This window comes from Mustela nigripes, chromosome 4 (assembly GCF_022355385.1).
Source record: "Mustela nigripes isolate SB6536 chromosome 4, MUSNIG.SB6536, whole genome shotgun sequence".
In the NCBI taxonomy this organism is placed as follows: Eukaryota; Metazoa; Chordata; class Mammalia; order Carnivora; family Mustelidae; genus Mustela; species Mustela nigripes.
In genome coordinates, this window is record NC_081560.1 from 29,424,983 (window position 1) to 29,451,987 (window position 27,005).

Below are 27,005 nucleotides of genomic sequence, written 5' to 3' on the forward strand. Positions count from 1 at the left end.
GGGGGGGCAGGGGGAGAAGGAGAGAGAATGTCAAGCAGATTCTGCGCTGAGCACAGAGCCTGACGCAGGGCTCAATCCCACGACCCTGAGATCATGACCTGAGTGAAACCAAGAATAAGATGCTCAACCAACTGCCACCCAGGCACCCAAAAGGTTATTGCTTTTTCAAAATAAACTTTATATGAAGTTACATGCTTTTTATATAGTGTGGCCCCTGCTGAGCCAAGATAAGCCATCACATGGTCCATAAGGACCACACTTTGGAGAAGGGCATGGGGGATTCTTTGGGGCACGTCCCTACTGCAGACCCGAGGGGTACTGACATTGGGCTGCCAGTCTCCAAATAATTGAGAATTGATTTACCTTTATATTTCAATAAATCACAACTTGAACCCCCCCCCCCCGCCTTTTTTATGACAGCAAGGAATTTTAAAAGTGGCTAGTTCAGTTCTCCATTTTCAGAATGAGCAAAGGTTCCAGAAGTTTGAATTACTTGTCCAGGTTCTCTGTAGAGATCGAACTGTAACTAAGTTCCCCATCTCTCTTCTGCATTCTGCTCTTTGCGACCAGATTTGACATAGAAAGGAAAATTCAGGTAGGTGGTTTTAAACATCTGTCAGCCTAGAATAGAAATTAGTGGTGTCACTGTTACCTTATATGAGACTCTATGTTATGGATGGCAGACAGTTGAAGGACTTAAAATTCTCTTTTGCGACTATGCCATTGCTATTTGGTGGAAACTATAGATGTACACTTCACAATATATTTAGGGAATGTGCACACACATGAAATTCTGATTTAGAAAACAACTTGATGCAATCCTTATTTTTACATAATTAGATTTGAGCAAAACCAGAATATGTTTCAGCAAATTTCATATGTATAAATATTTGTTGAGAGCTAACATTTTCTAAATGTTTTACAAGACAGAATGTAGCAAATGTCCTGCTAAGTAGTATATTAAATATATTTCTCTAAAGCAATATTTGTGTTATTTTCTAAACATTTGTGTTATTTTCTAAACATTTCCTTGAACTACAAACAATATTTTACAATGCTGGAGAAAATGTAATAAGGAGTTATATGCCTAGTTACATATGATAACCAAGGTGTTCCTAATCATTTAATCATGATGAATTGAAGAATTATTTTAATTTGGAAATTAGTAGAAAATACCATTATTAATAAGGAGTACTGAATGGCTTGCATAATTTGTGCTTCTAGATTCAATAGCATCAAGGTTAGTATTGAAGTGACCTCATTTCATTTTAGCATAGTTTCTTGGGATAGCCTGCCTTCTGTATGTTATGGCTCTGATATTCTCAACCCCGATGAGTAACATCACTCCTTGAGAATGAAACTGTTCTCAGACATTTAATGTAGCTGGACGTAATGTCATAATAAAAAACAGTTTAGTCTCAGAGTTGCTTGTTTGCCATAAGATAAGGCTTTGGATTGGTATTATTTATTTTGACTAATGTTCTAGGCACGGCTGCTGTGCTTGGGTAACTACTGTGCAAAAGAACAGTAGAGTCAAGTAGAAGTTTGTAGTTTAAAGGACACTTGAGAACACTTAAACCAGCTTCTGACCTGATATATAAATCTTCAGTCTTGTAATTCAGCAAGCATCTCTCTCCTGGAAAACTTCCAGTGGTACAAAGCTTAGCTCTTCTTAAAGCATCTCCTAATTTTGCTAATGTTCTCCTCTAGCAAGTTGAAATGATTTCTCTTTATTATAATTATTTTCTCATTCATTCATCGACTATCTCTTGGACCTCACTGCTGGGCCTGGTACTCTGCTTGGTGATGGGGCTTTAAGCAGTAGTCTGTGGAGTGAGATGGATGGGTGAAAACAGAAAGCAGTCGATAATTGCTCTGTGCAGTCTGTCCAAGAGCACTGGCTGTGGGTAAGGAGGGAGTAGGGAGAAGATCTTTACATGCTGGCTATTTGAGCTGGTCTTGATGGGTAGGGTTGCTCTACTCTGCTCCTGAGGATGGAAAGGCTGGGGCAGGGTGCATCCCAGACAGAGGGAACCACACAGGGAAAGACACAGGGGCTTGGGGAGATCTGCGTGGTGCATGTTGGAGAAGTGCAAACAGCTTTTTGTCATCTGAGTACAAAATGCATGTGGGAAGCAGCTGGCAGCGAACAGATTGAAGAGACAGTTTCAAGGTGATTGAAAAGGGCCTCTGTGCCCTGCTGAAGCATTTAAATTTGAGTCTCTAGGAGAGAGTTGGGGGTAGTGGAAGTGAGAGCCAAGAAGGTGCCCGAGGGGCAGCGAGGAAAGCTGGATAAGCAGAACTCCATCTGTGTTTCCTGCAGCTACCGAAGGGCAAATTTGATGTGGAATCTGTGAGCCAGAGAGTTCATCAGAAAGTGGTTGTAACTACCTGGCAAGAGACTGAGGGCCTGAACTAGCCAGAAGTGGCAGGAAGCGGGGAGGAATTCACCAGCCGTGGTGGGGGAACAATCTGTAGGACTTGAAAGTAATTAGATGTAGGACTGAGGAAGAGGGAGAGGTTCAGGCTGTCTGCCAAGTTGCCAGTTTCTGTGATTGAAGTGTTGATTACACCATTTACTGAGATAGGAAACACAATGGGAGGGACCCAGAGGTTTTGAGAGGAATGGGAATGAGTTCAGTTTCAGAGATGTCAAAACTGAGAAGGGCCATACAAGTCCAATAGGTAGCTGTATCACAGAGCTTTATCCCTGATCCGTTTGCTAGACCTTTAGATAGCTGAAGATTCCATTTCTGAACTGATTTAGGAGTCGTCTCATAAGCTGACTGAGAAAGATTAAGAGAAACCCCTGAGGTCAAAAGTGACTTGAGGTAGTAGTAGGTAATATACAGAAGAATCCTATTCCTTTCATCATATAAATCCTCTGTGAAGTTGGGCTTATTATCATAGCAGTTTGTATGTGAAAAAACAGGCTTAGGAGAGATTCAATGATACCCAAAGTCATAGAGCTAAAACGGGGCAGGCGTGGAATTCCAACCAAGGCTTTTGGATTTGGTGATTTCTTACAATCATTATGGCCAAGCCCATATGCCTTAAATGGCCTCCAAGACTGTATTATCTGGTCCCTGCTTGGCTTTTCATTCTTACCACATGCCAGTTTCCCTTCCTTGAGCAAGGAACAAGTCATGCTGTCTTCCATCCTGGGATCTTTGCTTTTCTTTCTGACTGAATGTACTTTTTCAATCACTCTTTCCCTAATGAACTTGATAATTAACACTCAGATCTTCGTCTCTGAGAGATGTCCCTTTGGCTCCATGGAATAGGTCAGGCATCACACAAAGGAGGCTTAGAGCAACTTGTATTATTCCTTCCCAGGACTTACTACAGTTTGCGGTTACACATTTACATCTTTGATGTCTTGGCTAATGTGTGTCCTTTTAGTAAATTTCACCATAGCCTAGAGATGGTGCTGGTTACTGCCGTACCACGTATCTCCAGCACATCACAATGGACCTGGCCAAGAGCAGTTGATCGAGATATATTTTTTGAATAGAAGAACTACTTCAAAACCCATGCACTTAACCATTCTATGCTGCCGGAAATGTTTTGGAATATACCACGTGGAAGAATTATACATTTTTTGTTATAAATGGAAAAACAGTGTATAAATGACCACTGATAACAGACTATGCCAAAATAAAGAATCTGTTAATTTATGGATACCTGTCTCAGAACTATGGTATTGAAAATTAGCTAAACAGCCTATAAGAAATTAGAGGATGGAGAAACCAAGATGAGTTATTACATTAAAGAATGATAAAGAAAGGAATTATTTGTAATTGGCAAGAATTTGAAGTAATTAGGGACACCTGGGTCGCTCAGTTGGTTGGGTCTGCCTTTGGCTCAGGTCATGATCCCAAGGTCCTGAGATCGAGGTCTATAATGGGCTCCCTGCTCAGTGGGGAGCCTGCTTCTCCCTCTCCCACTCTGCCTGCTTCTGTTCCCTCTTTTGCTGTATCTCTCTGTCAAATAAATAAATACAATCTTTTTAAAAAAGTATTAAAAAAAGAAAAAAAGAAAAAAGAATTTGAGGTAATTACATAAAATAGCACATTAATAGACTTTCCTGTTCCCCCATGAAACTTACAAGGTATTTAAAGGTCCACATACAGCCAAGTAGAGGGAGAGCACGTAGGTTCAGATTTAGTCGTGTGGTCCAGGTACCCTGCTAGCCCTGTGCATTTTAATAGGTTCTATTATTATCAGGTATAGAGAAGCCAACAGATCAGATGACTGCCATTGAAAAGATAGTTTATTATACTCACAGATCATGTGTGCAAGACAGTACGTGTCTCATCACAAGGGCTGAGAGGGGAAGCGTTGGGGTCCATCTCAAGACCAAAAGAGAGGGACTGGCCTTGTACTTTTACTGTGGTTACATCAACAAGGAACAGGCCAACATTATATGTTAATAAACAAACAAACAAAAACAAGGAACAGGCCAGACAAAGCAAGTAGGTTTGGGATTGTCCAGTTTAAATACTTTGAGCAGCCGCTGGTGTACAGGGGCTTTCCTCGATTGTCTGGCACCTAGACCTTGGGGTAATTACAGCAGTTGTAGAGTGGTCCAGAGGGAGAGCCCACAATAACAGAGGCGGTTGGGTGTGGGGTCTGGATTGGTTGGTTTGTATTGGAAAATGGGAAGTGAGAACCTGGGAGAAAGACTCCTCCCGAGGGTGGCAGAGGGCGGGCAGCCAAGGCAGGGTGGCTCAGGTACGTTATCAATTTGTTCAGACCAAGGTGTGTCCAGCCCGAACATACAGAACAGATGGTAAAGCATCAAATTCACAGAAGCTAGAAGCATGCTTGATAAACTGCGGTTGACCCACTGTGTAACTTTTATTAAGTTTATCATCTGTTTTTATCCCATCAGGAGTGAGGATAGTAATAACTGGCCTTATTCTTCTCTGAACTGTGGTCCCAGGATCCTTACTCTGTTTTAGGCCATTGACCCCTGAGACTCTGTTCACCAAAGAATATACTTAAGACATTCAGTCTTAGCCTGGCCACTACAGACTACCCCCATTCTATCCCTCCCCTTTTCAAAAAAGAACTGGCTAGTGCAGGCTAGTCTCCTCCCTGTGGAAATTAATATGCTCATTTCTAAATGTGGAAGGGACTTAGTGACTAAGCCTAAAGCAAAGGCTTGGATTTGAATCTCTGCTCTGCCATTTAGAGTCTATAAGACCTTGAACAGATCACTTCATTTTCCTGTGCTGCATCGTACTACTTATAGTCCATAATTATCTGCCTTATCTGTTTATTCCTTGTGTCCCACAAGGAGCTTCACAAAGGCTGAGATCTAGCATCTCTTATTCATTGTTGGGTCTCCAAATCTAGTACAGACAATTTCAAGGCAGACAGTATGTACTGAGTAAATATTTGCCACTGGATGAAGAATGAGCGGATTCACTAGCTGATTTTCCAAGCAGGTAGCCATATTTCACTGTACAAGAGGTCACAGAGATCTGCCTGTTCTGTTTGCCTTGGGGCCTTTATCCAGAAAGCGTTTTCACGAGCATGGTTTGAGTCACTATAGACCCATTCCTGTCTTGTGTATTCATTATTTCTGTATTTAAAAGCGAAATCTATAATGCATAATGGTAATTGATGTTCACTGAGATGCCAGAAATGAAAAATCAAATTCAAGTCAAATTAAATTCTTAAGATAAGGATAAGGCACACGTTAGAAAAATTTCCATCTAAATAGGAAAGATCTTCAGAATTTAGGGGTTAACCTTCAACTTTTTGAAAAGCTTCCCAGACTCATTTTGAATGTGCTCTACATTGTTGCTTTTTAAAAAAAAACAAACAAACAAAAACGTGTTTTTTTTTTTTAAGTATGGAAAATTTAAAGCATATACATAAGGATCCTTTAAAAAAAAATCTTCATATCATTGTCTTATCTAAAACAACAACTTCTTAACATTTTCAAGTACCCAGTCATGTGAAAACATCCTCTGTCGTATAAAGGTCTCTCTGCGGCTGTTTTGTTTGAATTGGAAGCTAAACAAGGTCAACATACTGCATTTGGGTAATCTCTTAAATTTCTTTTAATTTATAATAGTTTCTCCTTCCCTCTTTTTTTTCCACATGGCCAGTTTTTTAAATTAAAGAAACCAGATCATTTGTCCTGTGATTATTTTTCATATTCTTGATTTTGCTCATTGCACCCCCGCAGTGGCCTTTAACAAGTTTCAATCTTTTCCCTGTATTTCCCATAAACTGATAGTTAGAGCTGGAGGCTTGGGTAGATGCAGGTTTGACTTTTTGGTAAAAATACTTCAAATACTTCTGATTGCCTCACTTTTGTGGGGGGAGGCACATTATCTCTTCTTGTAATACTAAAACTAATCAGTGGGGGCCGGTATATTACTTCAGTGTGATCTCCCTGTTCTAGAAGTTATGCAGTTTTATGCATATTTTACATTATGCAGTTCTCAGCCCTGAGTACACATTAGAACATCTGTGGAGCCTTACACATTTCTCATGCCTTTGCCCTACTTTCAAGAATTCATCCAGGGTGGTTCTGGGCTCATTCAGAGTGGTTCTTGTTTGTTTGTTTGTTTGTTTTGTTTTATTTTTTTAAGAAGTCCTAGGTGACTTTAATGCACAGGCAGGACGGAGAACTACTTACATAATAACTTAGGTAGTCTTTGAGGATCTTTGCCTAGAGATCCATTATTTCAATAAGGGTTGTAAATAGTAATATTCTTTTAATGCTTTCTGCATGTATTAGCAGAAATTCTATAAAAACTTTCATGAAGTCTTTGATTCTTTCTTTAGTTTGTATAGGAAATGTAGGATTAAAAATTGGATTCATACCAGTTTTCTGAATATTGAGTTGAATGTCCACCATCCTACAAAGGTGACAAGTGAGTTTTAAGTATTATTATCCATTCACAGATTTTAGCGTAATTGATATTTCAAATCATTGCATTTATTATTATTATTACTGTTATTTTGATGCCCAAACTGTTTGACCTTTATCCAGTGGTAACTCTTTCAAGTTCTCTTGTGACTTTCTTGGCAACAACAATAGTATGGATTTGATGGCTTCCTTGCTATTTTGTATGACGTGTTTTAGGCTCATCTTGTACATCTAATAATTTAGTCATTTTGTGGCCTCTTCATCTTGTACAGTTCCTGTCTTGAACCTAGAATCAGACATTCAATTGTTGAGCTATCTGTGTCCTCCTCCGGTGACATTCTCTTTAGTGACTATGGCAGGATTACAAAATGAAATGACAGATATTTATAACAATAGTGAATTTCTAAACAGTAATTGGAAAAAAGCATAATAATCATGTAAGAAAAAAAAATCCTTAATTGCTTGAATGATTAATCCTGCAGAGAATGTTGTATAAATCCTTGATCAGCAATTGGTATTTTTTTTCCTTTCCAGTTAATGTCCATCAGTGTGCTGGCAGTTTCTGCTTGGATGAGGGACTACCTCAATAATGTTCTGACATTAACTGCAGAAACAAGGTAGGCTTCATAATCAATGGTTGCTTTCTTTCATCAGGTTTCCTTAGATCCTAGTTTCTAAGTCATTTTGCCCTCAGCTGTTTAGATGATAATGCTCTCCCATGATCAATAACCTTTGTTACAGACAGTTGCATTTTCTAGCATTCTCTTTAAGGTATGACACTTGTTCTAGAAAACATTTCTGGGTACGGTGGTGCCAGTTGCCTGGCCTCTGAACAGTGTGGCAGCCACATCATGTTGGTGCGTAAAGGACAGCATAGCTACTTTTCTGAAAGAAAACTACTGCCAACCTTCTTTCCTTCATCTCCCTCAGCTAAGGAAAAACCAAACTCAACATTGCCATTTTCCTTTCAAATGTCAAAAGGTTAATCCACTAATATCACAAGGGGCAAATCACTTAACTTCTCCCAGTCTCCATTTCCTCATAACTGAATGCGGACTCCACATATATGGCTCAGTCTGGTGAATGGACTGAGGTACATGTTTGTAAAGTCCTTAGCACAGGGGAGCTAAGCACACAGTAATGGCTGATTTTTGTTTTAGTACTCTTACTAGTATGATTCTAGTTAATGATTTTTTCATGGTTTTCCAGCAGAAATCACCTCCCTTCCTCTTTCTTTTAATAGAGACCAATTTCCTTTGACACAGCAGTCTTTTGCATTTGGGGGAGGATCCGTGGTTTTGGGGGAGGGCCCAGAAGAGGTGCTGGCCAGGTCAGAGAAGAGAGAAACTCTTCTCAGCTGGGATACAGCGGGGCCTCTTTCTCCCCCACTCCCCAGGCTAAAGCTTCAGAGCTGATAGTAGCTGGACTTCTTATTGGGGACCCCATCTTATAAGGTATTTTACATGAGTTGAGGTAGAAATGCTACCACTTGTATAAAAAAAGTAACGAAATGAAACAAAAACAAGACAAGCAAGCAAATCAGTGATAGCGCAGTGATTTTGAAAATAGCTACACAGTCGTCAGCTTTGAGGCAGGATGATTTAAAGGATTATGAACATGAATCTCCGTTGTGTCTTGTACTGTGTCGTAGGTGCATTTCGGTTATATTTTATGTGTAATGTGACATCATTGTTCTTCTTTCAGGGTAGAGGAGGCTGTCATCTTGACTTATTTTCCTGTCGTTCACCCAGTCATGATTGCTGTTTGCTGCTTCCTTATCATCGTGGGGATGTTAGGATACTGTGGAACAGTGAAAAGAAATCTGTTGCTTCTTGCATGGGTATGGTGTTTACATCTTCTCTTTATTATGGGTGAAAAGACCAACCAGTACTGTATTATTTTTTCATCAGTGCACAGGATTACGTGCTTAGGGAACCGTGATAGCAGTTCTCTAATCTGTGGTAATTGTTCAACATCCTGTGAGAAGGGAAGCGTTCTTTCCATGAGAGATGATTTCAGCACACGTATTTGTTGTACTCAAATGATGAGGTATGGAAATGTGAATGCTGTTTAATTATTTCACTCAGGCTATGTGTGGATATTTTCATTTGAAAGTATGAGTTGTTTCCTTGTATCATGGACCTTATTACCACCCGGACAGGCCCCTCGGGACTAGAACAAAGAAGTTATGACAGAACACTTCGTTCTCTCTCTCTCTTCTTTTTGTAAACAAGCCTACCATAAAAACCTATGTGGAAATTCAGGTGGTGAACTCAGGATAGATATTAAAATCCCAGTACTGCGTTTACATAGATTAGTGGGTAAATGGGAGTCTTGGTTTTCCATAATCATAGAGGGTTTTGTTTTGATTCTGAAAGAGTTGGAGCAGATTTCTTCTTAAATTCCCTTCAGCACTCAAATTCTATGATGCTAAAATTTAAGATTCAACTTCTAATTCAAAAATTAGGAAACTCTCTTTTAACATTAAACATTTGAGTTAATTTAAATTTTCAGCTCATATATGTGTGTGTGTGTGTGTGTGTGTGTGTGTGTGTGTATGAGCACAATGAGTGTATAAAATATTGCATGATCGTGGCACCAGATAGAAAAGCTGCGACCATGTAATAATCACAGATATCTCAGATTCTGGAAGAATTAATTCATTAGATATATTCCTTTCTTCTCAATAGTTCTCCATGCTAGCCGTGCATTAAATTCTTATAGGGAATGTAAACGAACATTTTAATGGGGTGCTAATATGCTGGATATCTGAGCAGAAAAAAAATCCTGATTTGTAGCCTTTGAAGATTTCCATGAGCTAAATATGTGGTTGGTTTCCAGCCACCAACGTGGTGTCACTGAATGCAGAGCTGGGGAGAGATGGGCACAAATCGGTTCTCTCGGGGGTCAGCTCCTGCACACCAGGGCTTGACTGGCTCCCATCCCAAGCCAATTACAACAGAATCTCAGTGTGAAGCTGAACTAAAACTTTGAATTTCACAGAAGCAACCTGTGTGAATGTATTAGTTGGCTTTTTGGAGGCTAAGTCTTGGCTCCATGGACTCTTTAGGTCCATGATTGGGAGACAGAGAGTGCTCACTCAGGGAGGGGAGCATGCCTAGACCTTACTTTTCTCTATTTTAGTATACAGGGAGGAGCATGCCAGAAGGGTTTGGAATCTTATTTTGCCATTTAAGATATTTGGACAATAATTTAAACATCAACTCAAGGTCTTACTTTTATGAAACTTACAGTTTAAAGGTCAGAGAAGGTATATTGAACTTTAAAAAAGTCTCAGAATCCTTTTTTTCCCTTAATTTTATTTACTTATTTATTTTAGAGAGAGCAAGAGGGAGAGATTGAGAGCAGAGAGAGGGGCAGAGGGAGAGAATCCCAAGCAGATTCTGCACTCAGCACGGAGCCTGATGCAGGGCTTGATCCCATGACTCTGAGATAACGATTTGAGCAAAATCAAGAGTCTGATGCTCAACTGACTGAGCCACCAAAGTGCCCCACTCTCAGAGTCCTTTTTTAAAACTGCAATCTTAGGGGATCCCAGGTGGTTCAGTTGGTTAAGTGTCTGCCTTCAGCTCAGGTCATGATTTCAGGGTCCTGGGAGAGCTGCATCTGGCTCTCTGCTCATTGGGGAGCCTGCTTCTCCCTCTCCCTCTGCCTGCTGCTCTCCCTGCTGTGCTTTCTCTCTCTCTCTCTCTCTCTCTCTCTCTCTCTGTGTGTGTGTCAAATAAATAAATAAAATCTTAAAAAAACAAAAATCACAATCTTAGAATGCTGTCTGATTTACACAACAATTTAAGAATAACTGTCTTCCCCCTGTCTCCAGCTTGTGTGATTCTGGATGGTCCCTGGACTGTGGGTTGGGGCGGGGTGGGTTAACATATTTCATAGAACCTCAAAGACTTTTAGGAACACATTTTAGAACCATTTATGCGTTCCGTTAGGCTGCTTGAATGCTAGTAAAGCAAGTTGACGAAGAACTAATTTGGTCTTTGCTTGAGGTAGGAAGAGTCATGGTTACCTGTGATGAGAGTCTAGTTTGTGAGGCTGGAAAGAAGCTTATGATGCAAAGGTGACATGGGGGACTGAAACCATAGTAATGGCAAAGATGATGATGATAAAGTAGTTTATATGAAGAGTTTTATATAAACTAATCAATTTTGTCTCCTCCACAATCCTAGTGAGATAGATACTGTTATTTTCATGATACAGATGAGGAAAAGAGGCACAGAATTGTCGCTCTGCCTGAGTTAGCTAGTAAATGGAGAATATGCTCTTCAAACAATGGCAGTCCAGTACAATATATTTTTAACAGCTTCACTATTTTACTTTATAGCTGCTGCCTTTTCCTAAGTACTTACAAATGTTTCTCACATTATGTAAAACATTTTTGTATGATCTTTTTATTTCTTCAACCTGGTAACAGTTATCTAAGGTAGATAATTATAAATGAGGTTCAGAGACGTTCAGTAATTTGTCCGAAGTCACTCAGCAATAATGGGTGGAGCTTTGATCCAAACCTCAACGTTTTGGACTGCCAAACCCATTTTCATTGGGCCTTTACCGATGTCTCTAGTAGATGCTTCTCAACCTTTGAAGCCTAGCACATTTTCCTAATTATATATATTTTTTATAACAAGCTCAAACTATCAGACTACAGACAACTTGATAATATGAACTATTTATCTTGCCTGTAGCTTTTTTTTTTTCCTTCAAAGTCTAAGAGATCATGAGTGCTTCCCTAACCTCCTTTGTCAAAAACCCTAGCACAGCCTAAGGGCTTCCATTGTTTCCCAATGGCAAACTCCCACCTTTCTTTCTTTCTTTTTTTTTTTTTTTTTAATATTTTCTTTATTTTATTTGACAGACAGAGATCACAAGTAGGCAGAGAGGCAGGCAGAGAGAGAGAGGAGGAAGCAGGCTCCCTGCCGAGCAGAGAGCCCGATGTGGGACTTGATCCCAGGACCCTGAGATCATGACCTGAGCCGAAGGCAGTGGCCCAACCCACTGAGCCACCCAGGCACCCCTGCCTGTAGCTTTAATAAATGTTTATTACACCGAATAATGGACAGGACATTAGAACAGTGCAAGTAGGAGCAGCCAGCATCTCAGAGGGAAGATGGAGCTAGGAAGGCATGAACAGAGTGAGATTTTTAAGGAGACTGACCCACTAAACTGTAATTACTGTAGAATCAAAGCAGATCTTCATTTTGGTGCAAGAAGTAAACTACCATCCTCACCACCTTATCTTTGGATGTTATTTGAACACCAGGGTTGATGTCAAGCAGGTTTATTGTTTGGATCTATACTGAAATTGTTAAAACCCCATATGAAAATGATCATCTTTAAAAGAAATAAAATAAAATAAAATGAAAAAAAGGAGGAGCTTGACTCTTAGATAGGGTTCCACTTCAAGAAGAACGACTTCTTTTTCCCCCCAAGTTTTAATTTAAATTCTAATTAGTTAACATATGGTGTAATATTGGTGTCGGGAGTAGAATTTAGTGATTCATTACTTACATAGAACACCCAGGGCTCATCATAAAAAGTGCCCTCCTTAATCCCCACCATCCCTTTAGCTCACCCCCCAGCCAACTCCCTCCGTCAACCCTGTTTGTTCTTTATCCTTAAGGGGAAAAGGCTTCATAAAGGAGTGGAGGGACATTAATGCAAAATATGTCAGGATGTTAGGTCTTTGGCAAATATTTGCATGCAACACTCTCACGTTTTCTTCTTGTGCCCTTTAGCTTATTATCTTAATCAATATTTAAAGAAGTCCAGTACCTTCAATCCAACTTGTTCATTTTCCTGTATTAGAAGTCTTGTTTCACTTGTAAATAAGACTAGCGGGAAGAAGTTTGTTTTTTGTTGTTTTTGTTTTTTTAACACAACCAGTACCTCAAAACAAAACAAAACAAAAAGACAACCAGTATTCCTGAGATTGCCATATCTTCTGAATGATTACCAAAAACCAGTCAGGCTGTGGAGCTGCTCAGGCAAAAGTCAGAACATCTTTATTCATTGGACTGATCAAGAAAATGTGGGAGACTCTTGAAACAAGTCTTTATAACCAACCTGCCCTCCCCTCACAACACTCCCCCCAAATACCAACAACTGGGCAGGCAAGAGGCCACCCACAGGAAAACATTTCTGGTGAACTTTGGTCATGAACTTTCACCCTTCTATTGAATTATGGTTGTAAGTTGTTAAAATGCCTTAATTTACGGTCCCCATATAAGGTACCCATATTGGATGCAGGACGTACAATTAAATTTGGAATTCAGATAAGCAACAAATAATATTTTAGTAGAAGCATGTTCCATGCATTATTTGGGATTTATATCTACAGAACATTATATATTGTGTATCTGAAACTCAGATTTAAATAGGCATCTAGGAATTTTGTTTGCTTAATCTGGCAACCCTACTCTAACTGGATTTGTTCTTAATAAATGTGAAGTTGTCATAGAACAGAAACTTTTATGTATTTATAAGAATATATCTTTTATATTTATAGGAATAATTAAATTCTAATTATATTATGAAAACAAGGCAAAAATGAGTAGGAAAATAAACTTGAATATGCCATGATTTTCAGAGTGATTTTAATAGCAGAAATTCCTTCTCTTTTTTGAAGACAAATGGAAGCTAATGGAAATTGGTTTTAAACCTTAGTTGGGTACTCCCAAGGCTTTTAGCTGTAGACTAAATGAAATTCATTTGTTACTGCAATCCTACCTTCCTATTAACATAGGCATTAGGAAAGTGGAGCCAGCTCAGGGGAATGTAAACAGATTGAGCAGACATGTTTACAATATCGACAACAGCTGAATGTAGCCATCAGGAGATCGTCACTTGTCAGAGTGTGATGCTAATCTACATTCTACCTCCCGCAAACCAGTTTAGTCAAGCACTGGTCAGAACCTACCTTGGAAGCACTTCATACGTTTAAGACCAAGGACCTTGTGTTTTCAAGGGAAGGTTTTTTTTTTTTTTTTTTTAATCCAGTTTTATTATCCCAGAACATTTGCATATGGCTAGTGATTATATGGAAGCACTTATAAAGCTTTCTTAAAATATACTGTGATTGAACCAGATTGAAATGATTCCCTTAATGAAAATCAAGTAAATTTTTTTTTTAAAGATTTTATTTATTTATTTGACAGAGAGAGAGAGAGGTCACAAGTAGACAGAGAGGTAGGCAGAGAGAGAGGAGGAAGCAGGCTCCCCGCTGAGCAGAGAGCCCGATGCGGGACTCGATCCCAAGACCCTGAGATCATGACCTGAGCTGAAGGCAGCGGCTTAACCCACTGAGCCACCCAGGTGCCCCGAAAATCAAGTAAATTTTTAATGGCCATGAGGATATGAACCATCCTTGGTTCTTCTGTTGGTTGAAGTCGTCATGTAAAACCAGATGATCTTGAAATAATACTTTTCTACAGACTCTCTATTTAAGGGCTTCTTTCAAGTAGTTATAAATTTTATAATTATATAGCTAGTCATAAGCAATTGAGTTAAAATTAAACTATTAAGTTAAATAGCTTTTTTATTTTCTTTTTATGATTTTGGGCGATAGCCTAGCAAATATGTTTCTCAGTCGAGGTCCATCATATGATTGACCACATCTTCAGCATCTGCTCGGTGTTTTACTCTGTTCTCTGCGATTTTATATGGTTAGACTTATTTTAGAGATGGGGGAAGGAAAGCTGCCCAAAGATATACAGCCCCTAGTTGCTATCATTAGCATTCAAATCCAGCCCTTGCTAGGGGCCTGTGCTGTTTCACTCCACCAAGCTACTGTTACAATACATTTAATTAATTATCAGCATTATTTCTGTAAGACTTAAGTATGCTTCATTTATAATTCCAAGGCATTCAGTAGTCAATTAACCTTTGAAAATATAATCTTTTAATGTCCTTATCATAAAAGAACCTCTAACAATTCTGCCACAGTTCCCTCTTCTTTTGTCAAAGAGTCCAGCCTTTCTCCTTTCCCTTCTCCCCTTCTTCCCTCCTAATCCCTGTTTCTTTCCTCTTTCCCTCCTTAAGCAGATATCGTGTACCCGCTCTGTGGTCGACCCTGGAGATACAAGGGGAAAGGGGAGAATACAAAAAAAATAACAAGCGAAATACAGCATGAAAGTTATAAAGAAATAAGTGTGGGAACACAGATTAAGGAGCAGTTGGAGACTTCCAGCAGGTTTCCAAGGAAGGTCTTTATCTGAGCTACTTAGAAAAGTTACTGAAAATGTGTCCGAGGTTTCTCATGGAGACAGGGGGGCAAGGGGCTTTAGAACCACACGGAGTGTGCAATGACACAGAGGAGTAAAGGAACATGGCAAGTTTAGGCAACTTAGATGTGACACTGTAGTGTCAGTGCACAGCGAGAAGCACATGTAGTAGTCCGATTGTGAAGATCTTTGTAGGAGAGAGTCTGATGTCCCTGGGGCTATGAAGAGCCCATGGGTTTTTCTGGCATTTAGGGCTGAAGACCCTGAGAAGCCCTGTTAGTAGTGACACAGGGGTCTTCGAAGCCATAGCTGGGGTCTGAACTAAGACTTTGGGGACTGGATGGAAGGTGGCTGAGTCCAGTAGACCTTGCTGAAAAAGAATTATGGATACATTTAATTGCACGTGCAAGTAATATTTGTATTACTTGACATCAGGAAATGAGCTATTATTCTACGTTTATGCACTTTCCCTATGATCGAAACACATCCCTTCAACACATACAGATTATTGTGACATTTCTTTATTGTGAATTCTTTAAAAGCTATTGTTTTCAAAGTTAGTTGTTAAACTCACAAAAGGTCTCAGGCAGAGGAAACTGAAGGTGATGCAAGTGTTTCTGGGTCCAGAAGCTCGGTTTTCACCACTTGCTTTCATATGCACAGAAGCCCAGCACAGAATTCCGTGACCTCTTTTGTTTCCTCAAGTCATGTTGGTTTGACTGACTCTAATTATGCCCCAGAAAAGCACATAAGCAGATGTCTTTAAAGTTAGTGTGTCCGAGACGGGGACCCTGGACAACTCTGTGATATTCTGGCCCTTAGCATTGGGTCTTTGTGACAGGATTTTTGAGTGCTTGTTGGACTTTTTGCTTACTTCGCGGTTCAAAGTGTGAACAGTTCAAGCTTTTATGTATATATTTTTAAAGATTTTATTTATTTATTTGACAGAGATCACAAGTAGGCAGAGAGGCAGGCAGAGAGAGAGGGAGAAGCAGGCTTCCCTCTGAGCAGAGAACCCAATGCGGGGCTTGATCCCAGGGCCCTGAGATCATGACCTAAGCTGAAGGCAGAGGCTTAACCCACTGAGCCACTCAGGTGCCCCAAGCTTTTATATTTCTGACCCATGCATAATTTAGGTGTACTCTGTTGTGGTAAACATTTTAAGCTTCGTTATATGTTGTTTCTTAATATTTGTTTGAAATAGCGTCAGTTAAATATAAGCCATGTACATGTCTATCCATTAATTTGGCAAATGTCATTAGTCTGCACAGCATTTAAATCCAGGTATCTCTGTGGCAACACATGCAACTGAAAGGTCCGTCCTATCCAGGAGTGTGGTCGCCCACTCAGCAAACGGTACCTTGGAGGCGAATTCAGCAGTTGTGTGGTGGGTTTTCTCCGTCATTTGCTCCTGCTTTGTCAGTCGGTTGACTTCCCTTGGCAAATGTAAAACAGTAGATGTTCCTTTAAAATCCTGTGGCTGTCTAGATGACTCGGAAACGGTTCTCTAAAAGTACAGAGTTAAAACAAGAGGGCAAGTGAACGCAGGTAAAAGGACAGAGAAGTGTCATTTCAGCCAATGAGGAAAGTAGCTTTCAGAGAAACTTCTTAGAAAAATGATGTTTAAGATTTACTTTATATGCAATGTCTCATTAAGTTGGTGATGAAGTAATAGCTTATGAATTAAAGGTTTCTTTTTTCATGGAATTTCATAGATTTAGAACACTTTTTCAGAATTATGATCCATATGTATTCCCCTTTTATCAGATAAAGGGTGATAACAGGACCTGGTTATGTGCTCAGATTAAAATGAATCTTCTCCACTCACGTGACAGAAACACTAAAGTTTATTTGAAATGTATAACTACTGTTGTGGTATCACTTAGCATTTGTTGAGCAATATATTTGAGTTAGTCTAAAATAAGTGTGGTTTTCCCTGACTTTTCATCAGGGGGGGCAGATGAGGGATGAATTGGGAGACAGAGGCAGGCAGGGGCTTACAACAGGGTCCCTGCTCAGGGAGAAGGTATTTTGGAGGAACCGAAAGGCTGGTGGAGAGGGCAGTTGTGATAGGACTTGGAAGCTCCTGATGTGTTAGGAGAAGGGCATTTGTCAGTCATAAGGTAAATATGTGCCAGGTATGCAGGGCGGAGAGTTGGCTATGTGAGCTTTAACCAGATTCTGGAAAAGTCTTGAATGTTATGCATACCTGCTCTGCCGTTGGAAGTTCTGTGAGCCTAGGAGTCATATGATCTCTCTTTTGCTATTTAATGCTTCTTACTTGTTTCAGAGCCTTCTGCTCCTGTACCTGGGAGAAAATAGCTACCTGGTTTTAGCCACTCGGGGCTAAAGGAGCCTCACACTTAGATAACTTTTTGTTTGTTTGTTATAAAGATTGATTTTATTAATTTATTAATTTATTTATTTAGAGAATGCACGCACAGCGGCAGTGGGCTGGGGGGCTGAAGAGGGGCAGAGGGAGAGAAAATCTCAAGGATCTGGTGGGCTCAGAGACCGACATGGGGCTTCATCTCAGGACTCTGAGATCACGACCTGAACTGAAATCAAGAGTCAGATGCTTGACCCACTGAACCACCCAGGCACCCCTTAGAAAACCTTTTTATAATGATAGAAGAGAGAATGGAAGACATATTTTATTCTAACAGTGTGCCTTTACTGATGAAGAAATAAAGGTATTCAGATGGGGAAGTCTATCTTTCATCTTAGAGTTTTTTTTTAAGATGTGTATTTATTTTAAAAAGTTCTGGGGGCACCTGGGTGGCTCAGTGGATTCAGCCTCTGTCTTCAGCTCAGGTCATGATCTCAGGGTCCTTGGATCAAGCCCCACATTGGGCTCTCTGCTCAACGGGAAGCCTGCTTCCCCTCTCTCTCTCTGCCTACTTGTGATCTCTGTCTGTCAAATAAATAAATAAAATCTTAAAAAAAAATTCTGTTAATCTGGATGTGTTTAGTTCAGGGGTCATAGCAAAAACATGGTTATCCAGCTGAAGTAGGCACCAGGAAACTGGGTGCTGGGCTAAGGTGCCCTCAGGGAGACAAGCCAGGTTTAAGGATGCGTGGGGGAAGGGTTAGAACAGTAGTTCTTTGGAGTGCCACAGGAATTTTCCAGCCTTCAGGGAGAAAAGGTTTCATAAATAAATGGCTGGTATCAGAGGATTATTGTAGAACTGCTTAACTTGCTCAAGAACAAACTTCTCAAGCCCATGAAGCATTTACCCACAGATAATGGATCTGCTCCCTTCGAATGATCATTGGTCTGTTTATAAAAGCAGGTCTTGGAGGATTTCTAGTTTTCAGCATAGATATAGCTCAAATATTTGTTCTGACAAGGGTGCATTTCTTTAAAATCATTCTGTAATTCATACAATTTAATTCAAACCATTCGTCTTCACTCAATTAGACTGAATTATTGATGTTTGAACAACTTTGGTGAGAGTTTAAAGATTTTATCATTATTCACACGTGGTTTTCTTTCCCTGAACATTAAGCATGATTGTGAATTGAGTTATGTTCATATGCTTTCTTCTTTTAAGGAAGAAAATATATTTTTGGCTCAGGAAGAAAGTGTTTTTACTTGAGCAGATTGATCAAAACAAGAAAAAAAAAACACACCTCTGTACTTATAATAAATATTCATATACATACATTTGTACAATTTAAAGGGAACTCTTTATTTTAATACTCTTTAACAAATAGGGTCTGTGATTATTCTGGAGAACATACAAAAATAAGTTCAAGTGCCTATCTTGTCTGAAAATAAAGGTCAAATAATTAAAAGATTGTGGTTTAGAGGAAGATACTTTCACAGACATAGTTACATATAGGTTCAAAAGTTACCGGCCGATACTAAAGTATAAACTCTCTTTCTGCCCAATAACACATCATTGTCTTGTAAAAGATGTTGTCATAAAGGTGCCTGCAAGAAGGAGCTCCTGGCCTTCTGGTTTTGGGGAAGAATCTGGCCACATTTGTTGGGTCTGAGTAAGAGGCACACTCTGGATGAGAATTGAATCTGGTGTTCTTTTGGCTACTGTTGCCTCGGATATTTCTTTCCTTTTTTCTTTCTTTTAAATTTAAAGATTTTATGTATTTATTTGACAGACAGAGATCACAAGTAGACAGAGAGGCAGGCAGAGAGAGAGAGAGGAGGAAGCAGGCTCCCCACTGAGCAGAGAGCCCGACGCAGGTCTCTACCCCAGGACCCTGGGATCCTGACGGAGCAGAAGGCAGAGGCTTAACCCACTGAGCCACCCAGGCACCCCGCTTAGGATATTTCTAAGCCTCCTTCCTGTTTGCACTTTCCTGCTCAGGGTCTGGTGATGGTGAGCCCTGTCTCAAATTCTGAGGAACGACCCCAAAGTATATAAAGAGAGCCCTAACTTCAGAAACCAGTAACACCCTGTAAATCTTTGGAGCTCTGGCTAAGCACGCGGACCTGTGCTGACCCAGCTTACAAAGCAGCAGAAGCTGTCTGGTATCATATCCAGCTCCTTGACTGCCTCACCCTTAATGTTTTGCCCCCCATGATATAGATCATTGACCCTGGAACTCGCAGCCCCTGCCTAAGTCCCTCAGATTCTGGTGCAACACATTTCCCAAATAGTTTGAGCAGTGCGTGAGGCAAGTATATACAAATCTGAGCTTTGGCAACATCCTTGATAAAGAAATTAGCTCAGCTCAGTGCAAACACGCTGAAAGGGAGCACATTAAGAGGAGTTACTAGAAATATTCTTCCATAGTTATTCAGTCAGAAGCATGGACAAAGGACCACAGCGTGCCCATATATTTGTGCCTTACCCTGAATTTCTGCAGGGGTTCAGGAGTTACAAGATTGTGTTTCTTCAAAAATTGGCTTACAGTTCTGGCATTTTCCTAAATTAGACTGATCTCATTTCATTTATGATTCTGAGAAGAAGGGATATTTAATGTTGCGTTGTCTGTAGAATCTGTAGAAAGACATGGAACACGGTGAATAATTAATTGGCTGTCAGAAAGTACCAAACCTATGACATCGCTTGGAGAGCAGGCTTAAACGGAGGCTTTGTGTGGGTGTATATTTTAAGCAGCAAGTCCTCTTGGACTGTTAGTAGTTTTGTCCCAGTGGATTCTTAACAGAATGTCAGCTGTTCCATTATCTTGTACAAATATTTGGCACTGGAATTCTCTTATTTACTAACTATAAGTAATATAATATTTTTAAACCTCCAATCACCAGGAAAGGAAAAATAAACAACTGACATAGGGATACTTAGTGCTGAAATCTTGCAGAGTTTAATATTTGACAGGGTAGAGACTGGAGTTTATCATTTATCATTTCATGAATGCAGGCTTTTAATCAAACTTTTTGTTTATTAAAAGTGCTGAGTATGTGGCATGTAGCTAGAAGTCAAAAGGCACAGGGTTTTTAAAATATTAAAATGTCCAGTAAAGTATGTTATATTTTGAAATTATTTGTATTTGGAGGGAGGGGAATCTCAGGTTGTACTAATTTTCCAAGATAAGCAAATATGACTTTTCCAGTTTCAAATTACTTTGAATGTTACTTATGATAAAATGACCTCAGTTTTTAGTTATAAACTAAGAAAGTAACAGGCTAAAATAACTTCCACAGTGTTTATAATTTTTACTTTTCTCCCAGTGAAATATATTCTTACCGAAAGTATTCTGTGATACTTGGTTGATTATCTGCTCACACAGAGAAACTTATTTAAAGGTGTTCAGGGAAAACATTATATTTTGTTTTAATATAAAAATTAATTTCCAGTTGACATTAATATAAAAAAACAGTTTGGGAAAATAAGTGCCTGGTCTATTTGTGGTAGGTTGGATATAGGGTTTTTTTGTTTTTGTTTTTTTTTTTTTTGCTTCCTCTCTCTATAAAGCTGGATAGAATGAAGATTGTATTTGTACTAATTTGTATTAATAGAATATATTTTCTATAAAATTATTCTTCGTAATCAAAAATATTTTTCCTATATTTCTCAACTACTTATAAAATTCAACACTCTCTGAATTTAAGTGCTCAATACATTGATTGGCTTTGTTTGTTAGGAAATATTGCTTTTATGCTTTTATTAGACTAATAAAAGTTAGAAATAAAAATTTAAAATTAATCTATTTTCCCAAAAGTGAAAATTATTTGATATTTTATACAAAACAAATATTACTTTCTTAGAAATTTTATTATTATTGGTTATTAACAGTAAAGAATTAAAGGTATAAAAAGAAAATAAATCACTTGCTCTTATTAGAGTTTTTATGAAAGTTCCATTTAATGAACAGTTAAGCACTCATTGGTTACACGGCACCAGACTTCATTATAAAATTGTAAAATGTGAATAAAAGGAAAAATTAATTTTACTACTGGGAAGAAGCTGATCTGACTGACTTAATATAAGTTCAAAACATAAAAAGAAAAGATGGAATTTTTTATATAACTTGTCAAGGATTTTACTTTGCAATTGAAGCAGCTTTTATGACTTTAAATAACCATCATAGGTGGAAAAAAAAAGCAGAATTTTTTGCCATCCTTAGAATTTTGATATTATTGGTGGTCTTTTATTTTTTTTCCCCCAACTAGGAAGGATCAAGGAGGGAGACATGGTTTTTCTTTTTTTTTTTTTTTTATTAACACATAATGTATTATTTGCTTCAGGGGTCCAAGTATGTGATTCATCAGTCTTACATAATTCACAGTGCTCACCATAGCACATACCCTCCCCAATGTCCATCACCTGCCATAAGGTTTTAAATCATTCCCTATCAGCTCAAAGGTAAGAAAGGTAAGAAGTTGTGGGTCTAGAGATGGTGGCTTATGAAGTATGGCTAACACTACCACCACAGTCCCTCATAGAACACGTGCTATGTGCTAGCCACTGTTGGGTGTTTTACATGCGTTGACCCATCAACTTCTGCTGACCAGACTATGGGGTTGGCACTACTGTTATCCCATTTCATAGATGAGGACACTGACACACAGAAAAGTTAAATGGTTTGCCCAACTATTAAGAGGCAAAGCTAGGATCAGAATCTAGGACGCTTGACCTCAAACCTGTGCTTCATAAGACTTAGTGGTCTGTTGTCTCTCAGCTGGGGATGAATTTGCCTATGGCTCCATTTTCTCTTTCTAAGAAATAGAAATAATGATGTTTTTGTAATATTTCTTAAGGAGTAAATTATATAGTGCTTGTAAATCTCTGTGCATGCATTTATGTGTGCGTGTGTGTGTGTGCACTCACATACACATATTTGAATATATAGTTATATACTTGATTTTTTGTATACTTTTAATATACTCTTATATACTTTTCATTTTATTTACTCACCATACTTGAATATACAAACATATATATCTCCCCATAAAGTGAACTAAATCTAGGCCTCCCTCATTGAATGAAATTGTACGTAACATAGAGTTCGAAGCTTCATAATTCAGTGACTGAAGTGTACTTGCATGGAAAATATTCCAGCTCACACTGATTTAAGCAGACCATATGTGTGGTTTTAATGAGCAATATTGCAGGAGAGGTCCTAATTGCCAAAGACTTTCTAGTGAAAGAGAGAGACCTCTGAGTTGGGTCTATAAATCACATTTAACTATACGTTTTGTATTCTGTTACAGCACTCTTATTTTGAACTACTGAAGGTACATTGAGCAAAAAGATGACAGCACCTGAGCATAAAGTTTCCAGTTGCCACCCACCTCCTTTAGTTCCAGTAACCATGAAGTATAATTGGGCCACTTACAATTTTCAGCCTTTTGAATAACTTTGTCTATGTAAAACCTAGATCATCCTTCCCCCTCCGACTTTCTTCTTTTTCATGTCAAGGCTTCAGCGTGACTATTGTTTGTTCTAATTTTGCTTTTACTTTTACCGGAGTGCTTCATAATTTACAGTTAATTTAATTCTCAAAGTCTTATTATGAGAAATAACAGTCTTCCACCTTCCCATTTTCCACTCTAAGAGGTAACCACTTTCAATATTGTTTTAGCAGATTCCCTGAGAATTTACTTACCCATCTCTAAATCTCCTATTTATGTAACTCTTCTCACACTCTTTTAGTCTTTAGCTTTAAGCACTACCCATTGACCTCTTACGATGAAGAACTTATTAAGATGGAGATCTGGCACCCTGTCCTGTCCTCACGCCCCAACCTCCCATGCAAACTTCCTGTCACACTTCGACACGGATACGTCATAACTCCGGATAGTTCAGTCTTTAAGATTATAATTATGTAAATGCTATTCACAGCTGGGCCAGGGAAACACTGGGTCTGATTATTCTTTCTGGAATAATAACTTTGTTTTTCTTGGAATTAGTAACTCTATTTTCTATGTATTTCTGTCTAATTCAACTCTAAACTCTGGTGTAGCTCCTCTCTTTATATACTCAAATATTTGGAGCACTCAGTTGAATTTTTTTTTTTTTTTTTTAAGAAATCTATCTCAGAACATCCTAGACCTCTCCAGTCTAGACCCACTGAAACTCTTGCACTTATGGGCTGTCCCTTTACTTACCATTCTGGGATTACCTTTACCTCACTCTTGTTTTAGATCCTTGTTTTCTAGATTCCAAGTCATTGTCCACACATCTTCCAGTAGTTTCCTGAAGAAACATACAGAGGACATACATTTTTAAAAGTCTCTATGGCTAAAAATGGCCCTATTTGCATTTTCATGATAATTTTAATTGCTATGGAATTATAGGTTAGAAATCATTTTTCCCCCTCAGCATGTTGAAGACACTCTTCCATTGCCCTTTAGCTTCTAGTATCCTACTAGAAATCCAAAGCTTATTTTGGTTTGATAGGAATTTTGAACCTTTGAGAAAAAGTATGTAAATTTGAACTTCACTGATCTTTGCCAGTACTGTACTCTGTCTTCCACTGTTTCTAGTGTCCTCTGTTTTGCTGTCTCCACAGGATAAATACCCCAGCTTCTGTATTGGTGGGTCTGGGTAGTCACCCAGCTGTCTAGTATGGAGAAAGGGACATGGGGTCTAACTTCTTCCTAAAGAGATTTGCAGCAAGTCATTCTGTTTTCAGCCCTACCTTCATCCGTGTCCCCTATCCATCCATCCATCCTATCTGCCAGTACCTGAGCGTTCAGGGGATTCTGTTGTTTTCAGTTTTCCTCGCTACTAGTTAAGCCTTCAGCTTTTGGGGGACTGCTGAGAAGTTCGCACATTCCAAACTCTACTTGCTGTCGTCTCCTCCTCCTTTACCCCTGAGTTTACACCTTTTATAGAAAAGATCCCTTATTTTTTATTTTAGCGAAATTTCAGGGGGGTGAAGGGATAGGGGCATACATTTATTAATCTGCTTTCTTTAGGAGGAAATCCTGGGGTGGGTGGTATCATGGAGCGAAATCGTTTTTATAAATAAATGTTTCTTTAAGAAAGGACCTCCTTGAGATTTTCCTATTTTGTCTGTATACATATAATGAGATGAAATAACCTTTAATAGTGAGGAATAAATCCCCTCTGTTTCTACTAGAGATGCATTTACCTACAGGTCACCAAGGACTTAAATAGGAAGATTGGATTTCCGGTCCTTCTCTTCCTCTTCAGATACTTCCAGTGGACAAAGGGAGTGGTTCAGCCTTTCTTAACATTTTGTGGCCAATCTTAGTTTAAAATAACAAATTAAAAAAAATAACAAATTGATTTCACTCCTTTTTAAAAAGAAGTTGGGTTCCCCACCCACCACTTCCTGCTTAGCTTCCTAAGAAAGATGTTTGGAAAAATACCAGCTATATTCTCACTGGATAGGGATTTTAGTAATGATTTTTATCAAACCACTTGTGGGATTGAATGTCCTTTGGTGAGAGTGATCCTGATGGAAGGAGATGAACAATGTTACTCACCATTATCCTCTGATCTCAGTACACCGAGCCAAGAAATAGGCCTCGAGTTCCTGCTGTATGCCAGTTAGCATGTTAGCATTTAAGCCAAAATGGTATCCCTTGTCCTCACTGAGTTTGTATTCTAATAGATGCTGTGATGTGATAGCTCCTATTAGGGGACGCTTACCACACGACACCACTCTACCTGATTGAATCCTTAGCACAACCCCACAATGTAAGTCTTAGCATTCTCATCTTACAGATCAGGAAACTGAGGCTTAGTGGTTTGCCTGAGTTTATCCAACTGATATGTACAGGAGCCAGAATCTAAAGCCCGAGTCTATTTTATTTCAGAGCCCATGTTCTTATCTGTCTTGTTTAAAATGAGAGAGTCAACAAAGCAATCTCACATACAGTGTTTTATTTGATCTTCTTTTGTCCAACACAGTGAAGGCTCTCATTTTTTTTTTTTTAAGATTTCATTTATTTATTTAAGAGAGAGAGAGAGAGCATGTGCCAGTGCATGAGGGGAGAGGTGAAAGCAGGCTCCCTGCTGAGCAGGAAGCCCCATGTGTGAGTTGGGGCGGGGGGGCTTTGGGGAAGGTGTCTCAGTCCCAGGACCTTGGGATCACAACCAGAGCTGCAGGCAGCCACTTCACCAACTGAGCAACCCAGGTGCCTCCAGAGGGCTCTTATTTTTTAACTGGAAGTAGTTCTTCTCAGCTTGAGAGATTTGGTAGAAAAGAAAAATCACTAATTAATTGCATCATTTAGGGGGATGCGTCCTCTTTTCTGCTTGCTTTATTTGATGCAGTTTCTTCATGAACAAATGCTTGAAGATAAAACTTATTCGTAGAACACAAATTTTAGTTTAATTACAGTAGAGAAACTTAGCTATTTTAAGGAACTCTGTGTTGAATAATTTTCCAAGCAAACAAAATAGTTTGTCATGCAAATGATGGCATTCTAATTACCTTGTATAAACACCAGTTTCTCATTCTTCATTTGTTTGAAATGTTTAGTCCTTAGTTGCTGAGGAAAGACAGAGGAGTCAGTACGGGGCTCCTTTTCTTTAGCTTCGTTAAATTGTCCCAAATGTTTAAAGGCACCCCGGATTATCATAGAACAATGCACAAGGAAGACAATAGTAAAACTAGAGGGAAAAAAAATAGTAAAACAGAGAGGCAGTATTTCAGATTTCTTTGAATTTATAAGCAGAAGTCAGAGGGAGTTCAGTGTTAGCAGGAAACTCAGTTCAAATTAGAGAATCTCGAGAAAATCTTTCTCATTGGTAAACTGATCAGTATTTCCACCAAACATTCATTGACGACAGGTGCTGCTTAGAGATAGGTGCTTTCTGGGGATAAATTATGTTTAAGAACAAGATGTCTGCCAGCCAGGACCCATGGTCTGGCAGTTAAGTTCTGTGACCTGTGTGTGAGGCAGCCAGCTGGTTTAAAAGCCAGAGCCTCTGAAGCCTGGCTCACAGCAGACAGAGAGAGGAGTGCTGCTCCACGAGGAGGGAAGGACAAAAGTAACGTGGTAAAGAACTAGAGAGGCAATGCTGGAGAATGACGATGAGGCAGAGACCTTGTCACCTTATGGGGCACGCGGGTTCTCTGTAGGAGAAGAGAGGACAAGTCCATTTTGGATTGCCCTGTACAGAATGGTTCAGAACAGCATCCATATATGTTTTACAGGTTTAAATTTAAAAAAATGCAAACCACTTTCCCATTTATCCCATCAGCCTTGATGATAATAGCAAAGAAGGCTTTATTTTTATCTTTGGGACACAGAGGAGCAAACTGAAGCCGGGTTAATGATTCACCGGAGGTCACAGCGTGTGTTCCGACCTGGCTTTGGACTTCAGTCTTCCAACTCCAAATTCTGAGCTTTTCCCACCATTCAGGAAGGACTGCACCCAAGGAGACGAGAGGGGCAGATTGGTCTGCACACTGGATGGCACAGACCGTCTCACCCAGGCGTGTGCGCAGGGGGGATG

At 39.2% G+C, this 27,005-nt stretch overlaps 1 protein-coding gene across 3 annotated transcripts in view; it reads left to right on the forward strand.

Moving 5' to 3' along the window:
* The window catches only part of TSPAN12 (tetraspanin 12), a 64,883-nt gene that overhangs the window by 6,613 nt on the left and 31,265 nt on the right, over window positions 1-27,005 (forward strand). For all 3 annotated transcript variants that reach the window (XM_059396514.1, XM_059396515.1, XM_059396516.1), the window contains 2 exons: window positions 7,427-7,509; window positions 8,597-8,732. In XM_059396514.1, coding sequence (XP_059252497.1) covers window positions 7,427-7,509; window positions 8,597-8,732 — 219 coding nt within the window. The remainder of the gene's footprint in view (window positions 1-7,426; window positions 7,510-8,596; window positions 8,733-27,005) is intronic.